The sequence below is a fragment of the Dipteris shenzhenensis genome, chromosome 17 (genome assembly GCF_047967505.1).
Source record: "Dipteris shenzhenensis isolate YYH24624 ecotype China chromosome 17, Dip_SZ_1.0, whole genome shotgun sequence".
Lineage (NCBI taxonomy): Eukaryota > Viridiplantae > Streptophyta > Polypodiopsida > Gleicheniales > Dipteridaceae > Dipteris > Dipteris shenzhenensis.
In genome coordinates, this window is record NC_141612.1 from 39,656,502 (window position 1) to 39,678,647 (window position 22,146).

General features: G+C 45.3%; 1 protein-coding gene across 4 annotated transcripts in view; it reads left to right on the top strand.

Moving 5' to 3' along the window:
- LOC147892100 (uncharacterized) overlaps nt 1–22,146 on the top strand; it is a 197,082-nt gene that overhangs the window by 56,892 nt on the left and 118,044 nt on the right. For all 4 annotated transcript variants that reach the window (XM_087388324.1, XM_087388325.1, XM_087388326.1 and 1 more), the window contains one exon: nt 369–476. In XM_087388324.1, coding sequence (XP_087244450.1) covers nt 369–476 — 108 coding nt within the window. The remainder of the gene's footprint in view (nt 1–368; nt 477–22,146) is intronic.

Genomic DNA, 22,146 nt, shown 5'->3' on the forward strand with positions numbered 1-22,146 from the left:
TTAGGGTATTTGTTCTTTCATGCCTCACATGATGTACCTTTCTATTGAACTTTGCTATTGGAGTTTCTTTTATACGTAATAGAAGTCTTTTCTTTGAAAAAAAACAAAGCAGACATAAAATTTCAACCTTCATCAAGGCAAATGTCGTTGGTTCCATATTGAATTGTAGTTTTCAGGTTTTTATTTTATTTCTATGGATAGTTCTGATTTTTCCTCTCCCTTATCACACCTTTTGGAGTCAATCTCATACTTTTTTGTGCTCAATATCATTTGACTCAAGCCAGGTCTTCCCTATTCAAGAATGTTATATTTGTGAGTCCTTTTTCTTCTTCATGTTTCTAGTGCAGCTAATTTTGTGTCATTTGCAGGCAGGAATCTTGGGTGGAGAAAGGCTCCTCTCTGTGGATGGCTTATCTGTTGATTTACTCACGGCAGATGAGGCTGTAACTTTTCTACGAGGTCCAATTGGCTCACTGGTCTCTCCTATTGCTTTACTCATCCCTCATTTTTTCAATGTCCAAAGGATCATGGTGTTTGGGAGGTTAATCAAATCAGATCATGTTTCTGGAATCTGAATCTCTGTAAGCTAGGAATCAAGGGGTTTGTGTCATGACGAATAGTTCATTTATATATGTTGGAAATCTGAACCTTTTAAGCATTTAAGTGTGATTCTATAAGCTAGGAATCAAGGGGTTTATGCCGTGAAGAATACTTACCTTATATATGTTGTTCTATGGTTGTTTTTACATCCAATCCGGAAATAAGCAGTTCTAGGATATCCTGGTTCATTTTGGTTATCCTGTATAAATGAGAAACTTACTGACATGATCCATTTGGAAATAGATTTTGGGTCTTCCTATGCCAATTTGAAAATTTTAAATATAATATTCTTATCTAAACCTTGAGATGGTATGTGTCTTGAAAAATTATTATCAACGGGGCTAGATGTGGCCATGAAGAAAGCCAAGCCTTGTAGTCCTTGTCATTTTACAAACAACTTAAGGAGAGGCTTGGAAAACACAATATGTCAAGCAAAAATAGTTTCATGTGTCACAAAGGTTAGAAATCGAGTAATTTTAATGAATGATGGTACTGCAAAAAGTAATTTCAAAGTTCTTATCTTCTTTTCCTAACTCATTTTGAAAAGATGTCACACAAAAAGGGCCTCAATCTCAAGGGTTTGAAAATTGAGTAATTGTATTTTTTTCCAGAGAAAAGAACTTCTATTAAAGATTGAAAAATCAACTGTATAAATCAGCAATCCAAAAGGTGCTGATCATGGAAATTTTAAAAAACCTTGTTGTCAAAAAGAAAAACCAGCCTGTTTTCAAAGAACCCAGCCCATTGCCTAGGGAATCTCTTTAACAAGGGCTAATAACCAAGGTGGTGGTCTATACATCCAACAAATACCTCTCATGGTAATAACATAAAAAATGTCTGCAGGCCAAGCCTTGTAGAAGCGTTCCTGCATTTTGACGGTTGCTCTATAACGTGGAGTCCGCGCTCCCAAATAGTGTGCATAGGGTGAATATTATGTCTTGCTAGATGGTGATGAGTGTGGCTTCCAGTAAAGTGTGATGTCCTCCCATCACCAGACTACAGTGGGCACAACCCATATGTTCCAAGCAATGATGCTAGACACTGTCTCCCATACACTGTCCTTTGGCAGGGAAGGTGGAGGGCGAGCGCGAGAAAGCGACGAAACATCATATGCCTCGATCCTAGAAATGTGATGGTCTTAGATCCTATAAACTTGAGAGGCTGGATCGATGGAGAAAGCACGACCCCCTCTTTAAGCCACTCCGCCATTCCCCAAGTGAAGTCTTGGTGCATTCGTTGTGTGCTGGCCACAATCCTGAGAGCTGCTATTGAGATCCTCTGCATTGCTAGGCATCCCCAAAGGGCAGCAGGAAAACCTCTCTTACACTCTCCCTGTACAATAATGGAAGTTGCCATCCACCTGCATCTGCCCCAACCAAAAGACGATGGGAAAACCTCCATGCACCACCATCCATAAGAAGCAAGGGATCTTCCGTGTCTCACGTCGGTCTAGAGACGTGACCAAAAGCATGAAATAATCTTGTGGGGAACACCTACCCAATGATGCTCCCTTGAGGGGGTCCAAGCTGCTATCTCATGTTGTATTCATTGGCCAAGGCGGGTCATGTATGAGAAAAGGGCACCTCTTCAACCCTGTCGAGTGCCCTACCCGAGTAGGCCAAAATCACTCATACGGATACCACTAGAGGTCCCAAAGAGATTGGCCTTTCCATAACCAAAGGCGCCAGTGTGCTCCCTCCTGACCTGCTAAAAATGTGACTGGGTCAATAGCCCAATCCATGCTCAAATTTCCTGCTATCCTAATCCTCTACCAATCCAGCCCATCCAAGACCTCATCATCCCTTGGTCACTAATTGTCTTGGGCAGCCCCCCAAACCCCACTCTATAGTATTTGCAGCAATAAGAACCACGTGAGTGCCATAGAAATTGAACCAATAGAGGCACCCCTATCCTCGAGAATTGTCTAGACCAATGGTGGCAGGCCTAAGGACTATGTAGCCCCTCCCATCATGAGTTAGGGACCGCCATGTCAATCTCTGTCATCCATATGCTTGCGCCCCTCCAATGTGAGAGTGCATGCTCCCTAGCCTTTGCTTCCAAGGCAACCATCTCCAAGTCTCGAAAAACCAGCACTAGTCCCTCTTGATCCCAAACCTCTAGGTGCCAGATGAGCGGCTGCCTCTCAAGCTCCTCCCAGCATGTGAGACATGCCCAAATGAGTCCCCTCCAGAGGTGCTGCCAAACCCTGAAAAGGTTCGTTATCAAGGGGGAGCCCTTTTCAGTAAGAGGGGCCACCAACAAAGTACATATGTCAGACAACTTCCACACTGATCTCGTGTACGAGGGGTGTTTCTAAGAAGCCCTTACATAATCAAGAGTTTCCAAGGCTCAGAGCCTAGAGTGAGTACCACATACCACTAACTTGCCCAACAAGGCTTTGCTCTACATTGCTGGTCAATGCTGCCCAACCCTCCCTGAGGATCACCATTTGTCATGCGACCTTGGCCCTAGTGTTCCTCGTACCATTGAAACCTACCCACAAGAAGTTATGCACTAAGCATCTAAGCTGACCCATGCAACCTCTATGAATGCACCAGATATCAGGACATTGCCAAAAACTTGGTTGGCCACTAGAGCCTTGTCTGCTGATAGAGAGTGTTTGGCCGAGCTAAAATACAAGAGCTTGCGGCACATTCTCTCTAGCACATGGGCGATCTACTACGCGCTGAAATATCCATGCCACCTGACAGCCTAACTGTGTGGCCTCTTAGAATCCATTGAAATCGAAGTGTTGACCCCCACTCTTGGACAACCTCAATTGTTGTGAGGAAACCAACTGACTTGGTCCAGTTGTGATTCTGTCCCTTGAGGCCAAACAACAAGTCTCTAAGACACCCTCGACCCCTCCAAGCTCTCTACATTTCCCTCCACAAAGAGCATTGTGTCGTCAATGAACTTTGCGTCTAGAAGCTCCTCCTAGTGAATCGGAAGCTTCATCCCTGAGGCCTGTGAGCATAGAAAATAGCCGAGAGCCTCTACGACAAAGAGGAAAAGGAAAGGAGCGAGAGGACAACCATATTAGACTGAGCAAGAGAGAGAGAAGGCCTTCCCCATATGCCTTCCTATGAGCATCTGGCTGGTACTCCCTATGTACATAGCTGAGACCCCACGAACCCACCTGTCAGAAAAGCGCATCCTCTACATGGTGCCCTCCAAAAAAGACGACTTCACCTTGTCATACGCCTTCTTGAAACCCAAAATAAGAATCATGATAGACTGAGACTCTCCCTGTCTCAATGAACTACCTCCCAAAATGTGAAAATGTTGTTTAAGATGCTGTGCTCATGAACAAAGCTTGTCTGCATGTCATGAATAATGCTTGTGAGGTGAGGCCAAAATTAGAGACTCAAGACCTTGGCTAAGATCTTGTAGGTGTTGTCCAACAAAGTGATCGGTCATCGCTGTCGGATGTCAGACATTTCACCCCCTTCAGGATTAAGCAGATCCATCCTCGGCTCAAGGATTGTATGGGAGAGAGACGAAGTTAGATATCTCCTAAAAAGCTAGCCAAAGGAGGGTGCGGATGTGCTCCCAAAAACACCTAAAGGAAGACGGGGTCAAACCATTCTCCGTTGGAGATGTTTGGGGTAGGAGGGCCTCCCATAGCTCCTCATCAGTGAAACTCGCCTCCACCTGCTTGCTCATACTCAAGGAGACCGCCGGCAAACCGGAGCCCAAACTGCCTCTCGAGATGCAAGGACCTAGGGACACTCCTCCTCAGACTAAAACAACTAGTGATACAAATATGTGGTCAACTCCAAAATCTCATGCGGGTCTAAAGTGCATCTACCCACCCTCATCCCTCAAACACCGAAGCTATTTCCTTGCTAAGTGCAGTCCAATAGTCTGGAAGAATTGTTGGGGCATGATGTCATGCTATTGTACTCACGGTGCCCTCGAGGAAAGATAGGAGCATTTAACTTGCCGGATCTTTGTGGCCTGGAGGTTCAATTCTTACACTCTTGCACCAGTCTGCTATTCATTGCGAGGTTGGATCTTGCTCTTTGAATCGCTCTACAGAGACCAGGTCTAGTTTGAGAGCTCTCACACACTTCTGCAAGGAGTGTCGCGTGCAAAGAGCTTGGGACTGAAGCTCCTCACTGGTCCGCTGATTGCATTTGCCACCCAGGTAACCATCCTTCTCCTAGGGTTCTCCAACTATTGCCAGGCCTAATGCACTACATGTTGAACCTCCTTTTCCTAGAGTAAAGTGTTGGGAATCTAAACCCCCTTCTATGGAAGTCCATGCTAGTGTTGCTCTAAGTGAAGTACAATCGGGGTGTGATTTGACATCATCGTATCCTGTCAAAATACCAATGGTTCCCCCTCCGTGCATCACCCAATCCCCCACATAAAACCTGTGAAGGCACTCTAGCAGCCCATCATGCCTCTAGTGGCCAAAGGAAAAGACTAGACTTCCTAGAAGATGAGAGAACTCCTAAAAGACTAGACTTCCTAGAAGATGAGAGAACTCCGCCTCTTTCCACGGATCATCGTAAAGATCAATTGCTTCCATGCAGTGTCACAAGAAACGTTTCGAGATTTCGACAAGTGCTTCATCCAGAAACGTGTAAAATTAGTATATTTTATATAAATTATTGTATATGGATGATAAAAATAGTGTATTCTTTATAAATTTGATTTCAAAAAAACTTCCATGTTTCGCACGTTTCTACTGCCTAAAACACGTTTTCTGGTTACACTACTTCCATGTGCTCCTCTTAGCTGCTGGCATCCTTGGCATAAAACTCCTACTTGGTTGCCCTCCCTAAACTCTAGGTTGTTGAAATCACCAACAACAACCCAGGAGTTGACATCGGAAGGCATTCAGTCAGCCTTCTCCAGAAGGCAAGGCGCTTCTATCCACAAGCCAGGACATACGGGGGAGGAGAGAGATATAGGGGGGTTGGGGGTGGGGGGCTGAAGGAGGAGAGGGAGGTGGAGAAGGATCCGATGGGACGGGGGTGAGGATGACGGCCAGAGGGGGAAGCGGAAAATCGGAGGATGGGGCCTAGTGGGGCAAGGGGTGGAGAATGGGGGCTAGGGGCGAGGGGGAGTAGGGGCAACAAAGGTCTCCTTTGAGGCTTGTCATGACACAGAGGCCTGGGAGCTCTTGCCCTCCATCATTGACAGGTCCGCTAGGAGATCCGGCGGGTTGAAGAACTTCTCACCCTCAGATGTCTTGGGATGTCCTAAGGGGGGTCCAACTAGCCTCTTCCTCTTAGGCAGGGAGGCTACTGTTCATTGTGTTGCTGCAGCTCGTTGTCTTAGGCTGGCATGCCATCTGCGGTTCTTCATGGCCTTTTTACTAAGCTTTTTCTTCCCCCTATTGGTCCAAACCCTATCTAAGGCTACACCCAAGGGGTCTAGGAATCTGGTTGTTGCCTAGAAGGACGTTTTGTCCTATCCTCTCGAGCCATCCACTGATCGACCTATCTCACACACTTTTTTTAGTGAAAGTTGATTTGCGTTATGATACAAAGCCACTATCCTAAAAAAAGAGGTGGGAAAGTGCTGAAATACATTAAGAGAAAATTTCAAGATATGACAAGTATACATCATAGTGTATGTACTGAGTTTGTAGACAATCATAAAAGGATTGCTGCAAGGAGCGCCTAAAAAAAGAGAAAAGTGGAAATGTTGGATCACCAAAGACTCTATGATTTATGTCCTTCCATAGAGTCCAGAGTGCCTAATAACGAACCCAAGTGAAAAATAATTCAAACTCGTGTTTAGGTGGGTGTATCCCAAAAAGCCAGAAAGATTTTCCAAAAGTAGCATTTGGAAATCTGGTTCTCAAACATTGCCTAAGGAATCCGAGAAAATCACGAGTATGGGAGCAATGCCAAAGAAGATGAGGTACAGACTCCCGTGGAGCTGCGAGACAAACAGCAGGAGTGATATTCCTGCATGCCAAAAGTTGCCCAGATGGAAGAACTCCCAATACAACTCTCCACAAAAAAACATGTTGTCAGAGTGGAATTTTTGAATTCCAAATCTGTCTCAATCTCTTCCGCCACCATTTGACAGTGCGATTCATTTGCCAAAGTTGATTTGCCTTGTGAGAAACCCATGGTGGAGGCAAAAGCGCCTTGTATAAAGAAGAGACAGTAATATGTGATAGCTGCCGCAAGGGGTGAGAAAAGGACCCTGGAGGAGAAGAGAGAGTCCACACACACACACTTTTTTTTTTTTGGGTGAAATCTTTGATTGATAATATTATATGAGTAGCAACCTCAAAATAAGGTGCTACAATTACATCAACTAAAAATTTTAGTACATGCCAAAAAGACCTCATGATCTATGCAGGAGGTTTGCAAGCAATCAAAGAAAGATTGTTGCAGAGAACGCCTAAAAAGACAAACAAAGAGAAAGTAGGATCACCAAAGACTTTACAATTCCTATATGTCCATAAAGTCCATAGTGCCCAGTAGCGAACCCAAACGAAGAAAAGAAGAGAGAGTCCACACACACACATATTTTTTTAAAATAAAATAGTGTAAACTTTGAATGCTTTATACTACAAGATAGCTATCCCAGAAAAAAAAACTGGTAAGCTGAAATATGACATCAAGATAAAATATTCATGTAGGACAAATATACATCCTGATCTATGCAATGAGTTTGCAGACAATTGAAGAGGGTTTGCTGCAAAGAACGACATAAGAAAACAAAAGTAGAAAAAACTGGATCACCAAAGACTCTGTGGTTTCTAGATTTCCAAAGAGTCCAGAGTGCCCAATAGCAAATCTAGGTAAATAACAACTCAAAATCTGGCGGTCTAGGATAGATCCCAAACAGCTAGGAAAGCTTGCCAAAAGAAGCCTGAGAAACTCTCATTCTCAATCTGTGCCGAAGGATGCCCAAGAAGCTCCGTGTTTTGGGGCAATGCTAAAAAATATGAGATACGGACTCCCTCAGAGCTAAACACTGACAACATATAGCTGGAGTAGTACGTATGCATGATAAAAGTTGTGCGGACGGAACAACCCTCATCAGAACACGCCATAGAAAGACTTGTTGGCGTAATGGAACCTTGGAGTGCCAAATCTGTTTCAATCTCTTTCTTCACCATTGACCGGACGATGCAAAGCTCAAATCTGATTGGCCCTGTCTGACACCGGATGCGTCAATTTCACGAGCAAAAACCTATGAGCAGGTTTATTCAAGCGTGTTTTTCAAGAGATTAAAAAAATAGTATTTCTTTAGGAAACATGGTATTTTCACTTTTATTTTATACAAACTAGACACTCATTCATTTTTACATAACATAAATCTTCTTATTCATAGACATCCATTTGTACCCTTGTTATTACCTTAAAAAAGTGTTGAAAAATAATTTTTTAAAGAAACATCCCTCATAATCACTCTCAATGTAATAATATTATACATAAATAATTAGTTATTAAACACATTTATATCATATGGCAATATCTTGCTAGTGTTTTTATAGTATTAATAACAAGATATTTATGGACATGTTTTTAAAGAAGTTTAAATTACTATAAACAAGTATTAACTTGGGCTTAAATATCACTTTCATAAAATACATGTAATATTTAATACTATATATGTAAGATATAACCTCATCGATGTGCTCAAATGGGGCTTTTCGATCAATTTGAGTGGCTGAATGACTATATTTGGACATTGGATGTGAAAGTTATGTCACTTTTAAAAGTACTGTCCAAGGTAGTTTCGCTGGTAGTTTCGCCAGCGAAACTACCTTGGAAGACTACTTCAAAGGGGTTTCGCTAGCGAAACTACCTTGATGGCTTGCTTCAATGAGTTTTCTTTGGAGAAGCCCTTTCATGAAGATAGGTTGAGAGAGGTTTTTCAATGTCACCCCCTATTAAGTAAAAGTTATTAAGAAGGATCATAAGGGAATTTTCATGGAGAAGTCTACTCTACATGTGGGTTTCTTCAAAAGCCATCCCATTCTGTTCTCACCATTCCCAAAGATTCACGTAAAGATTCGTGTATAAAATAGGCATTGCTACAATACTTTGCATATTTCTAAGTGAAACTATGTTTACTTCCAATCCATTTTTGCCATATTTTTACATAGTTGGAAGCTTTTTTCTTTCCTTCGCTCGGACGCTCGGAAAATGCTCATCCCCTCTGACACCCAGGGTGGTGATAGCAGAACTTTATATAAAGAGGAGACTGTTATATGAGACATCTTCAAAGAATGAATGGACGAGTATAAAGGAAGAAGAGTCCAATCCTGAAGCCTGTCTTGAAGTTCTAAAGGCGGTACTGGCTGAAATGGATGAAGCATTCGAGTAATGATTTGCCATACAAGATGATAATGCATTCCCAAACCATATTTGCAGCAGCCAAAGGGAAGGATAAAAGAGTGCCATCATCCTTAACAACATCAGCCACGATGGAAATCCCTTTTGCATTAAGAAAATAAAAGCGTTGGGGCTCCTACAAGGCTGAGGGAGGAGAAAAAACCCGTGACCAATGGATTCTCTCATCTCTCAAAGAGTTACCCTGTAAAGAGTCTCGTCCATTCCAGTCCAAGTGTGAAAGAATATGCTTCCAAAACAACACACACACACACACACACACAACATTTCCTGAGCATATGCCCAAAGATAAACGTAGGCAATTGGCCTTGAAGGCTTGGAAGTACACTCTGAAATTCACTCCTAGATTCATTTCTTGGTGTTTTTTATTGGATTTGATCTCACAAGATGCTTAGCAATTACCTCAGCTACACACTTCTTTGATTTAACAAAAAAAACCCATACTAAACAAGCTCCATTCACTAAAAAATGCTTTCCAATTGAAAAACCAACGCTCTCGCTTTTCTCTCCCAAACCACTTCCTATACACCAAGGTAGGCTTGTGCCAAGTGACCCATCTGCCTGCCACGGAGGCACTATCTTGGAAGGGTGAAAACGTCCATCCTCGATTGAAACTAGCCCCCAATTAGTGTCTCGAGGAATATCTCCTCTGACAAGGTCTCTTGAGCCTCTACAATCACCCGGAGATGAGGGACCCCATCATCTGCCACCATTGAATGGAATGAGGTAAACGAGGTGTGGGCCAAGAAAGATGGGACTTTGCTCCACTAGGGCTTGTGCAATGTTGGGGGAGCTCAAATAGAGAAGGAAGACTCCCCTCTCGTAGAGGGTAACCTCTTGAATGTGGTCACCCTTGAGTGTAGAACCTGCTTGGATCCAATACCGCACCTGACTCCTAGAAGGCGTCAGCCCGACACTCCTGCCTATTATGGCTCTATCCTATAATGTCCAAATGCATGTTCACTTGTTTCTTCCTATGGAGAGAGTAAAACCTTAGTGGCTGTGGGATTTGAAGATGTTGCCATTTGAGCCCCCTCTTGCCAGAAAAGGGTCACCTCTGAGTCTCTTTTCTCCAAGGTGAAAGCAATAAACCAATGTTGCAAAGGGGAAGGGGGGTGGTGGGAAAAAGGGAGGAAAAGAAAAGGGCAAGAGGACCAAAGTCCTCAAAGAAAGGCCAGCCAGAGGTTCACGCAAAGGAGTTGCTCCAAATGCTACATGGGCTAGCAAAAAACGAGCTGAAAAGGGGACTAGAGCAAGATTCTTTAGTTAAAATGTTTAATTGGGGTCCATTTCTCCTCTCCTGTGGTGGCCACCAAGTTGAAGCTCCAAAATGGACAAGTGGAGCTTCCCACTCCTCCAATGGTGTGTCCCTTCAAGGCTGCAAAATCAAAACCAAGATCCCTAGGGCAAGGGGACTCCTCTGGTACCAGGTGCCTCTATGTAGTTCCAGGGGCTCGAGGCACCAGAGTTGTCATGGGAATGGATGGCTTGGACAAGGCTTATGTCCTGGAAGATGAAAGAGAGAAGTTGAGTTTGGTAAAGGTGCCATAGGTCAAGACCTAGAGATGGAGATCCCGATGAGGCCTAGGCTAGGCTCTGAGAAGGAGAGGGGGAGGGTAGGGGGGGTGTGGGAGACAAGCAATGACGACGAAGACAAGCAGGCAACGAGGAGTTGGAGAAATGGACCGGTTTAAAGAAGGCAGAGTGTGAACTATCGAAGAGGAAAGAGAGAAAGTAGTCAATGGGAGTGGCGAGGTGGGAGGAGGGACGAGAGCAAGGGTCATGTTTGGTGTTGGTGTACCAAAGGAACCTTGCTTTGCCCTATGGCACCATATCTAGAGGAAGATGCAAGAACTTCCAGGACTAACCAGGCACTTGAGGTGAGCCAAATCTGATTGATCTCCCTATGGGGACACCTCTGATTGAGGGCTCATCCTTGCTTGCTACTTGGACAGGCCTATCTTCTATGATTCGTTCAACTTGGTAACAGACCCCTTCTGTCAAGGTGACACATGGGGTTTGCGATCGAGGAAGCTTTGGCTCCCAGCGGGCGGGGCAGGGGGGAGTATGTCTGGCCCCCCATCCTCTTGCTAGCAATGTCGAGGACACTAGAAGCTGCAGAGATATCTACAATGATATGATGGTGTAGGAGAGACTAGTAGAGTTTTTGTGTGCTCTAGTACTTGCACTATATATACCAAGCACTTGTACTTCATTTGGTTGAACATTTCAGTTGTTGGAGCTCACTTGTGTTCACTCCTTGTTCTCTTGTTTTCACAACTCTTCTCCATTCTTGTTCCTACATGCGGTATCAAAGCTAGTCCATTCAGCCTGCCTACTTGCTTCCCACTCTCCCACATGCTCCTGCTACACTTTTGTCACGAAGAAGTGAGTTCTTCTTGCAAGCTGCTACTTCTGAGCTCAACCACACTCGTTTGACGCACATTGGTGATCGTATAGCTTCTGAACCAGCTCCTGTCTACCTCGCCATCAGCCCATTCTCTACTGCTTGGAAACAGGTCTGTACAGCCTGTTTTGGAGTGCCCATACAGTCCATACATCAGCATGGACTGCTCGCTGTACAGTCCATACAATAGTACGGACTGAAATCTGTACATTATGCCTGCAAACAGCCATGGACTGATACCTCGCCATCCGTAGGCTGCCCTGAACTGTTTCCATACATTTTCATACACCCATATTCATACAGGTCCTACTGTACGGACTTGATGTCCGTACAGTTTGCCTCTCCACCTCGCCATTTGCCTTGCCCGCTTGCCCGTTGCCTCTCTAGATCACCACTCGCATCTCCAGCTCTGGATTCGACTTGGTAGTTTGACTTGCAAGAAGTCTGGTCATTACATTGGAGAGTGCGTGAAAAGGATTGCCTATGAGAAAAAGAGGCAAGGCACAAGTAGTAATTATGTGGCACCAGCTGAAAATGCCAATCCTTCACCATCTCATGCAAACTTTGCACAAGAGGGAAAGAATTATGTGTTTACTGCATTTCAGGACAGCTTTGGTGCCAGGGGGGATGTAGTTGCACATGATGCTAGTCTTGCTTCATTTGGTGATTCTTCATTTGCTACCATAGATACTTGGTATCTAGATAGTGGTGCATCGAAGCACATGACTCACAGGAAAGAGTGGTTTGAAGAAATTAAACCTATTCATGGTGACAGATAGGTTACTTGTGCCAATGATGTCACTCAGGACATCACGGGAGCCGGAGATGTTCCCATTCTTGTGGATTCAAGAAAGAAAAAGTACATCCGTGATGTCTGGTATGTTCCTGACTTGAGGAAAACCTTGTTTCCGTTCCATCCATGGCTCATGATCAGCATATGCTTGTGGAATTCCAGGATGATCAATGCAAGATTAAGGTTCCAAAGAAAGGGTATGAGATTGTGGCTACAGGTTCTTATGAGGCCAGCATGGGTCTTTACAAGCTTGATCCTCAGCCCTATAATCAACATGCTATGGTTGTCTCTTCTGCTACTCTAGGTGCTTTATGGCATGCCAGGTTTGGTCATGCACATCACAGAGCTTTGGCATATTTGCATAATCATAATATGGTTGAAGGAGCAAACATGTGAAGTCAAGCTGCTGAGCTCCCCGTCCTGCTGCTCCCTGCTGCCCTCCGTCCTACACCCCTCTCCCCTCCCTCCCAGCCCTTCCCTTCCCCTCCCTCCTCCTCTCCCTGCCAGCCCCTCCTCCCGGGCTGCTGCCCCCTCACTTGGTGCTGCCTCCCCCCCTCCCGCTGCTGTCCTTCCCTCCCTCTCCCATTGCTGTCCCCCCCTCTATCTCTCCCGTGTTGTCCCCCCCCCTACCCCACTCCCTTCCCTCCCTACCCTTGCTACCTCTCCCTCCCTACCCCGCTACCTATCCCTCCCTACCCTGCTGCTTCTCTCCCTACCCTGCTACCTCTACCTCCCTACCCCGCTCCCTTCCCCTCTCCGTGCTGCTTCCCCGCCTCTCCCTACCCCTCACTGCCCTCCCTCCTTACAGACCATTTGCCTGTTTCTGAGTCCACCTGGTTGGGGGCTTTTTCGAGGATAGGTATCCCTCTGCAGGTTATAGCCTTGCGGGATGCACATGAGGATACCCTTGTCTTTCAGGTTCATGCAGGAGGCAGACTCCACAGATCTTCAAAGGACATTCTTTTGGAGGCTCCTTTTCAGCTTGTTAGGATTGCATGATACATGGAGATGGGTAGAGACTCACAGTGGTATCTGGATCCAGATCCCGTTCTCTTGGCTATTTGATCTTGGAGGCTTTGGTTGTATGGAGGTTCCCCTATTAGATCCTTGCAATGGGATCCAGGGGAATGGGAGTGGATAGTTGCAAGGCACCGAGAGAAGAGCATTCCCTTCTTTCGTTACACGGTTAGAAATGCCAGGAGATTCCAGCTTAGTTGTAGAGGCTAAAGGCCCTCTAGAGCTCCTCATTGGGATACTTTTCAGATTTCTACAGAGATGGAGAAAAACTTTTGGAGGAAACTTTAGAAATCCCTCAGGAATAGGAAAGTTATGTTATTCATTTGGCTTACTATTCATGGAGGAATTGCAGTGAACCTGTGGAGATCCAGGTTTGGGGCTGACCCTACTTATCCTCGATGCCACTTAGCAGTTGAGTCAGTGCAGCACTGCCTTTGGGAGTGCACTCAGGCAAGGATGGTGTTGCTAGGATACTTTGCACTTTTCATAGAGCACTCTTCTTCATGACCTGGGGATCAGTTGCTTGGTTGTCACTCACTGGTCCATTGGCTTTTTTTGAGGAACATGACACGGACACAGCTTTCTTTGTTTGACGACATCTTGTGGATTCATGCTCCCTTCGGGATGTTCCGTTTACTCCATTCAGAGCTCCCCACGCTTCTATAGACACATCTTGGGAGATTCTGGCTAGTATCACAGCATGGCATATTTGGAGAGCTAGATGTACAGAGGCTTTGGAGGACTCCCAAGTTCACCCTTCTCAGACTATGGCCAGTATCTGGGCAGATACTATACACACTTTGATGGCCATTTGGGCGAACATACGGGGAACCTCCAAGACTGCTACTGCTAGGAGGGTTTCTTTTCTCAGAGTCTGGAAGGATTCTCCTTTCTTATCTGACTCTCCTTCAGGGATGAGGTGGCATTTTCAGCCGCCACTTGGGATTTTTGTTTGCTCATTCTGAGCTGTTTTTTCTATGCTTGACATGATGTACTCCCGCACTTGAGCTTGCTCTACGGTTTTTATTCATACTTAATGAAGTACTTTTCTTGAAAAAAAAAAAAAAAGAATCACTGCCCCTACACAAGCATTAGTTGACAAGACATCTTGTGAGGCATTTTATGGGTACAAGCCCAAGGTGAAGCACTTCAGAGTATTTGGGTCTGCTGAATATGCTTTGGTACCAGCTGAAAATCGATCCAAGCTTGATGATAAAATTATTAAATTCACCTTTGTGGGGTATAGCTTTGAAAGCCGAGGCTTTAGGCTTTATGATCCAACATCCACAAGGAAAGTAATCATAAGCAGGGATGTTTTGTTTGCAGAGCATGATGGCATGCAGCCCATCAGTGAGGAGTTGCCTCCATATGATGATACACCTTTGGGCATCATTCAGTTTGAGGATGATGCTGATTTGGGTTCTCCAGTTGATGTTCCATCTACCTCTCAGACTCCAGTAGGGTTGCCACATGTTGAGGGTTCTTTTCCCTCCAATGTTTCAGATTTGCAACCACCTCATGGGGAGGGACAGCCCAATATTTGGAAGCATTATCAGTGCCGTGCAAAGGATGTTACTCCAGATGCTATTCCTAGTGGGACAGCTGAGAATTCAGTTCTTAGATAGGCTAGGTTGACACTTGCAAATGCTAAAGATCAGCCTATATTTGGGGAGAACCAGGGCCGGCACGCAGAGTGCTAAGAAGCATGTGAATTTTGCTCTCATGACCCAAGTAATGGAAGCTGAAATTGAGCCTCGGTGCTTTAAGGATGCTTAGGGAAATTCGGCATGGTAGAAAGCCATGGAAGCTTAGATTAGATCTATTTAAAAGAATGCTACATGGAACTTAGTTGATGCATCCATTGGCAAGAATGTGGTTGGCACCAAATGGATCTACAAGATAAAGTATCATGCAAATGGTACAATTGAGAAGTACAAGGCCCGTTTAGTTGCCAAGGGATATGCTCTAGTGGCCAAGATGACAACCATTCGCTCTATCATCTCTCTTGCTGCGTTTTATGGTTGGTCTGTGTACTAAATGGATGTCAAGACTACCTTCCTCAATGGGGGTCTCAAGGAGGAGGTCTATGTGCATCAACCCCAGGGGTTTGTTGTTGGATGTGCACAATTTCCGAGCAAAAACCTACGAGCAAAAAAGTCCAAGTGATAATTTTTTACACCAACCATGCTAGTATATTTCTCAAATGAATATACAATTCTTTCTTAATTTCTCATTTATGGAACCATATACTTACTTATTTTTCATTATAACCCTCTTTTTAGAGAACATCGTCTATATATGAACAAATAGTGAACACTTTAGAAACTCCTATAAATACCTCCCTACCATACTCTCTTTTGAGGATTATGGTAATTCAATCAATTAAAAGAGTTTCCCTAATCTTTAGCAATCCCATATTTGAAGCTTTCATGTAACAATGTATACCATATTCCTTGAATGAGTAGGAAAAAGATATTGGAAACCTCATACTTGAAGCCATTATAATCGATCATAAATTAATCTCTAATACATTATCAAATATGGGAAGGCAAGGGAGGGATTTTCAAAATATTCCCAATTCTCCAAACCTAAGTACTTTCAAGGAAATGTTGTTCCTATTGAACTCCTTCCTACCATAATATGAATTATTAGGGGGAAGTTGTAACTCTAATATACATCTTGAAATTTTTAATTTATCTGTTTCATACCTATAAAAATTATCATTTTAAGCCTACCATTGCATAGATCATGAAAATTTGAACATTTTTCCTTTTTACAGCTCCTCAATATGAGCTAAGGAGCAAAAGTTATGATCCCTTCTGCATAGGCTCTCCAAGGGTATTCCGCCGGCGGAATAGGATTGGGGCAAGCTCTTCAAACCATATTCCTCTGGCAGAATACACTTAGAGGGTCTATTTAAAAGGCATTATATATTTTTATTAGGTCATCCTGAGGAACTGTAAGGAGGATATTTGATCAAAATTTCATGATCCAACCAATGGCGAAAGGAAAAGAAAGGATTTTTGAAAGTCATAAAATAAGTCACCGCTTGGACATTATATATGTATATTATATAGAGGTATATTTATATCTATATCTATTTATCAATATTTCATATTTACTTACATATTCCTTGAAATAATTTGGAAATTTTTGCTCCCAAAAAATGACTTGAGCCTATATATTTTGACCCCTCCCATCTTTTGTCCACTCATCGGTCGGGGGTTTTTGCTCGAAAAATGGAAACCCTATTATTCAGGGACAAGAGCACAAGGTATGCAAGCTCAGGAAATCCTCGTATGGGCTGAAGCAAGTGCCTAGTGCATGGTATCATAAGATACATCAGTTCTTGCTGTCCTAGGGCTTCGTCTACACTCATACAGAGCTGAATTTCTATGTTCTACAACAAAATTCAGATTTGGTCATGCTTGTCCTTTATGTCGATGACATCATACTCACTGGCAGTAATTTACAGCAAATTGTAGCAGTGCAGTCCGTCTTGTGTTAGACTTTTGACGTTACAGATTTGGGCCTGTTACACTACTGTCTTGGCATTGAATCCTGGCAAGCCCAAGAGGGGATTTCTATGTCACTAACAAAATATTCAAAGGAGTTGTTGCAGAAATTTAAGATGGAGAACTATAAGCCTATGGCCACTCCATTGGAAAAGGGAATCAAGCTGAGTAAGCATGATACTACTGAAAAGTTTGATGGCACATTGTACAGGCAGTTGGTTGGCAGTTTGATCTACTTATGTTCCACACGGTTAGGCATTGCCTATGCCACAGGGCTTCTTAGCCAACTCATGCATTGTCCCACAATCACACATTGGAATGCAGCGAAGAGGGTTCTCAGATATGTACAGGGTACACTTACCTATGGGCTGCATTATGCTTCAGATGGTGACTTTTCTCCTAGTGGCTTCACCAACTCAGCTTGGTCAGGGGACATCGATGATCGCAAGTCCACTTCTGGCTATTGCTTCTCATTGGGCTCAGTGTGCATCTCATGGCTCAGTAAGAAGCAAGACCGTGTGTCTCTCTCATCTAGTGAAGCAGAATACAAAGCTGCAATTTCAGGCACCATGGAATGTATGTGGTTGAGGAAGCTTCTGCATGACTTGCATCATGCTCAGGATGGTGATGCAACTCCGATCTTCTGTGACAGTCAGAGTTGCATTGCTATTGGAAACAATCCTGTATTTCATGCTCGCATGAAACACATAGAAAATCACTATCATTATGTGCAGGATTGTATCACAGATGGCTTCATTGATCTCATGCATTGCTCCATTGAGGACAATGTGTTAGATATCTTCACTAAAAGCCTATCAGCGCCTCTCTTCACAGCACATCAACATGGCTTGGGAATACGAGACATTCAAACAATGTCAAGGAGAGCTGTAAAATTATGTTGTTTTCTTTTGTACTCCCATTGTGCAACCATGGTACTTTAGGTACTACAGGTGCTTCTGAGATCATTCCAAACCATTTCAGCCATATCATTGAGGGGGGATTTGTACAATGATATGATGGTGTAGGAGAGACTAGGACTCAGTCTATTTTAGAGTTTTTGTGTGCTCTAGTACTTGGACTATATATATCAAGTACATTTCAGTTGGAGTTCACTTCTTGTTCTCTTGTGTTCACAACTCTTCTCCATTCTTATTCCTACAGAAGGACAACTCATGATGCACGGGCAAGCCCTAGCAAGGTGGTCCATCATCTGCAGCATAGGCATTGCCCTAGTAAGCTTGAAACCTCAACCCTTTGCCTAATGACATCTCCATCTAGGTCTCTAAATGTACCTCCTTTGGGAGGGTCAACCACGATCAATCGCACCTTTAGGATTTCATCGTTCCTTGAGAAGGCCTAGTAAGAGGATCATAATGGGATAAGTGGGTATGTAATGCTTCGCATTTTCTCCAACCCTTGATTATTTGCTGCCTTTTTCTCCAACCAAGACACTACACCCCATAGACCTTTTTCCATAAGCAAGAGTTGAATGAACAACTGCCACAATGGAAAATTCCTCCTGTTGAATTTCACAACTGAGACCTCATCTAGACCCGCGGACTTCAAGTTCTTGGAAAGGGAATCCATGGCTTGAACTAACTAGAGCAGATGGACCTTTCCTATAAAGGGAGCAACTGGCACAGGGTTCCCACAGAACATCTGGTCAGCATCCAGAGCCCTGTCTAGCATAGATGTTAAGATATTGCGGGGCAGAACTCTCCTTCTATGACTAAAACTATGAGGTCTTTTGAGTGCCATAGAAACTTTCACAAGCTCAAACCTAAGAGATCTTCTACGTACTCTTGCATGCAATGTTAGACTTCATTTCCTCAAGAGCATTTTGATCACAAGTGTTCTATGGGGCAAAAGGGGAGTGGGTGAGTATTAGGGGTAGAGAGGGGAAAGGAGAGAGGCTAGCAAGGAGGTGATGGCGGCAGGGTAGCATAGGTCACTGGATGTATGAAAATGCATATGTGCTCGTGCAACAATCTATTCGTAACTAATGTGTGTGCAGAAAAGGACAACGACAAGACATCAGAACTAGACAACAGGGTGGAAGAATGGATCAGATATAAGTCTATAGTCACAGAAACCTAGTGCAAGATGGATCAAAATTTTCAAAGCAAGTTACTCAGCATGGTGCGGGCCAAAAATGAGTTGGTCGCCCCCTCGACTTTTCCGAATCTGTGCATGGAATAGTAGAGAGCTGCTCCTCTCCTCGTGTGCTGCTGCCCCCCCCCCCTCTCCCTCTCCCTCTCTCAGCCAGCCCCCTCTCCCTCTCTCTCCCTCCCCCTCACCCTCGCTGCCCGCCCTCTCCCTCCCCTTGCTTCTCCTTCTCTCCCAGCCCCCTCTCCCTCCTCCCTCCCTTCCTCCTCCCTGCTCTCCATCTCCCCCCTACCAGCCCTCCCGCCCCCTCCCTCTCCCTCCTCGCCCTCCCTCTCCCCACCCGCTGCCCTCCCTCCCCCTCCCCCACCCCCTCTCCCCACCCGCTGCCCCCCCGCCCCCTGCCTCCCCCTCCCTCCCTCTCCTGCTGCCCCCCTGCCCCCTCCTCCTCCCCCGCCCCTTCCCTCCCTTTTCCACTCCCCTGCCCTCCCTCTCCCCCCCCCCCCCCCTTGCGCCCCCTTCTCCTCCCCCACACCCCCCCCCCATGCCCCCTCTTTCCCCCCCTCCTCCCTCCCCTCCCCCACCCCTTCCCCCACCCTTCCTCTAACCCCCCCGCCCCCTTCCTTCCTTTCCTGCCCCCTCCCTTCCTCTCCCCCACCCACGTTCTCCCTCCCCGCCTTCAGTCCCCTTCCTCCCTCCTAACCTGTCTCCTCCCTCCCTCCTAACCCCCCCCCCCTTTTCCTTTCCGTCGCCTACCCTCTCCTTCCCTGTCAGCCCTCTCCGTCCTCTCCGCTCAGCTCCCCTCCTCTCCGTCCTCTCCACTCAGCTCCCCTCTGCTTCTCCTCTCTGTTCCTCCCCCTCTCTCCTACCCTCTCCTTTTCTCCTCCTTCCTACGCCCGCTTCAGGGCGTCTTGGGCAGTAGTTTCACGGACGGAGCTTTAACAGTGTTGGAATCGGCCTTTTCACTTCGATTGGCGAATGGTTCCCCATTCAGCCAATCTTCGTCCACTTCCACCGGCCGCGAGAACTGTCATTTTTTCAGAAGACGAGTTGCAGCAGCTCAAGAAAGATGTGGAATTAGAGGGCTCCACATCACTTTTCGCCCGCATCTTTGGGTCACATCCTTCCAGATGACAGGCTAGAGACTGGATGTTGGCGGCGTTACCAGGAGATCTCGCCCCACACCTCAGGGATATTCGACTTCTGGGACGTGGATTCTTCCAAGTGATTTTCGACTCCCACGAGTCCACAACCCTTGTTCTCAAAGCTAATCCCCTGGCTTTGGGTTCGAGGAGGATTTTTCTTTTGCCCTACACCTTGGGCTTCGATCCGGTCGAGGAGGACAGTCAGGTCACATCTCTGATCATCAGGTTTCCTGGTCTCCCTCAAATTTACCATCGACTTCTTGCTACTATCGGAGCCACTTTCGGAGTGGTCACTCAGATTTCCCCCCTTCCTGGCATGCCTTCTTCCTCGGCAGAGGCAGTCAGAGCGGACGGGGTGTCTCGAGTTAGGGTCATTGTCTCTGACCCTAATATCTCAAATGACCACATCATGATTCAGCGTCCAGATGGCTCTCTCTTTCGATAGAGAATCGAGATTGCAGGTAGACAGGATCAGTGCAGGATTTGCAGGACCCTTGGGCACTTTGTTAGAGATTGCCCAAGGAAGAGAAAAAGACCCAAGAGCTCTTTTGGTGTGGCTCCTTCACGTACTACCCCATCTGCACCTCCCCTGCGGCTTGTACCATGCACCTAGTGATTGCTCTAAGTCTGGCAAACTACTTTCTAGTCATACTTTTTGGTCGCTTGCCTTGGGCACCAGGGGGGGCACTTCTATTTCAGTTTCGCAGTCAGTTCTCCCCTTGGTTGTTGGACACGGAGTCATTATTCCCTCTAGAGCTTAGTGGATTATTCTCTTGATTTGAGGGTGTAAGGCTGGTTTCCTTAACTTGTATGCCTCCAACATTAGAGGGGAACATGTCGTTATGTGGAAGGGTCTACTCTCCTGGGCCCCCATTGCGGATTCATGGGTGATTGGAGGTGACTTTAACATGGTTGAGTTACCGTCAGACAAAAAATGGGGTAGAGAAGGAGGACTTCACTCTTTGGAGAGAGCAGCTTGGGATGCCTTCCTTTTTCACTACTGTGGCAGAGATACTTGGTTTGACGATGCCTTTCTTATTCAGCCACAGTCCCTCCTGTTCTCTTGGTCGAACAGGAGGCAGCTGATTCCTATTCATGCATGTATTGACAGATTCTATGTAGATGATTGGGCACTTGACAGAGGTGGATCTGAGAGTGCTCTCAACGGAAGCAAGAACGGAAGGAGAGAGAGAAACAGAGAGCCACACAAGTTTTGGTGGGTGCAAAACCACCCTAATCTTCTTTTTCATTCATTTATATATGTGTTTGAGTATTGTACATAACTGGGGTAAAGGCACAGTGACCTTTCACCCCCACAACCTCCCACTTAAAGGACAATGTGCCTTTAAGGGAGAACAACTAGTGAGCATGCTATCCAATGCCCATCAATACACGACAATACTCAAACCGCTGACTAGGTAGACTCTTCGTCAGCATATCTGTAGGGTTATCATCTGTATGAACCTTGACAAGCTCTATGCGCTTGTCCTCAAGTACCTCCCTGATGAAATGGTACCTGACCTCAATGTGTTTGGTCTTTGCATGAAAGACCGGATTCCGTGCTAGTTGAATAGCACTCATGGAATCACTATGCAATGTCGGTACACTTGTATGAATCCCCAAATCTCCCACTAGCCGGTCAAGCCATATAGCCTCCTTGCAACCCTCTGTGGCTGCAACATACTCAGCCTCTGTGGTAGACAAAGCAATGCACTTCTGTGCACGAGACATCCATGACACTGCACCACCTGCAAAGGTGAACACATAACCAAAAGTGGATCTCCTACTATCCACATGCCCTGCATAGTCTGAATCTGTGTACCCAAGTACACGCATGTCTCCTTTACCAAAGCAAATGCACATCTCCTTGGTATCCTTCATGTACCTCATGATGCACTTAACTACCTCCCAATGCCTCTTTCCTAGATTAGCCATATATTGGCTAACAACTCCCACTGCAAATGCAATGTCTGGTCTAGTAGCTATCATAGCATACATAAGACTCCCAACTGCTGATGCATAAGGAACCTTGGCCATCATGGCCCTCTCCTCATCTGATTTGGGACTATCTGTATGACTCAGTTTCACATATGGAGGCAATGGAGTACTCACTGCCTTCCCCCCCTTCATATTGAAACGCTGTAATACTTTTGTAACATACTCTTTTTGTGAAAGCCAAAGGAGTTTCCTACTCCGATCACGCGTGATGCGCATACCAAGAATATGACCT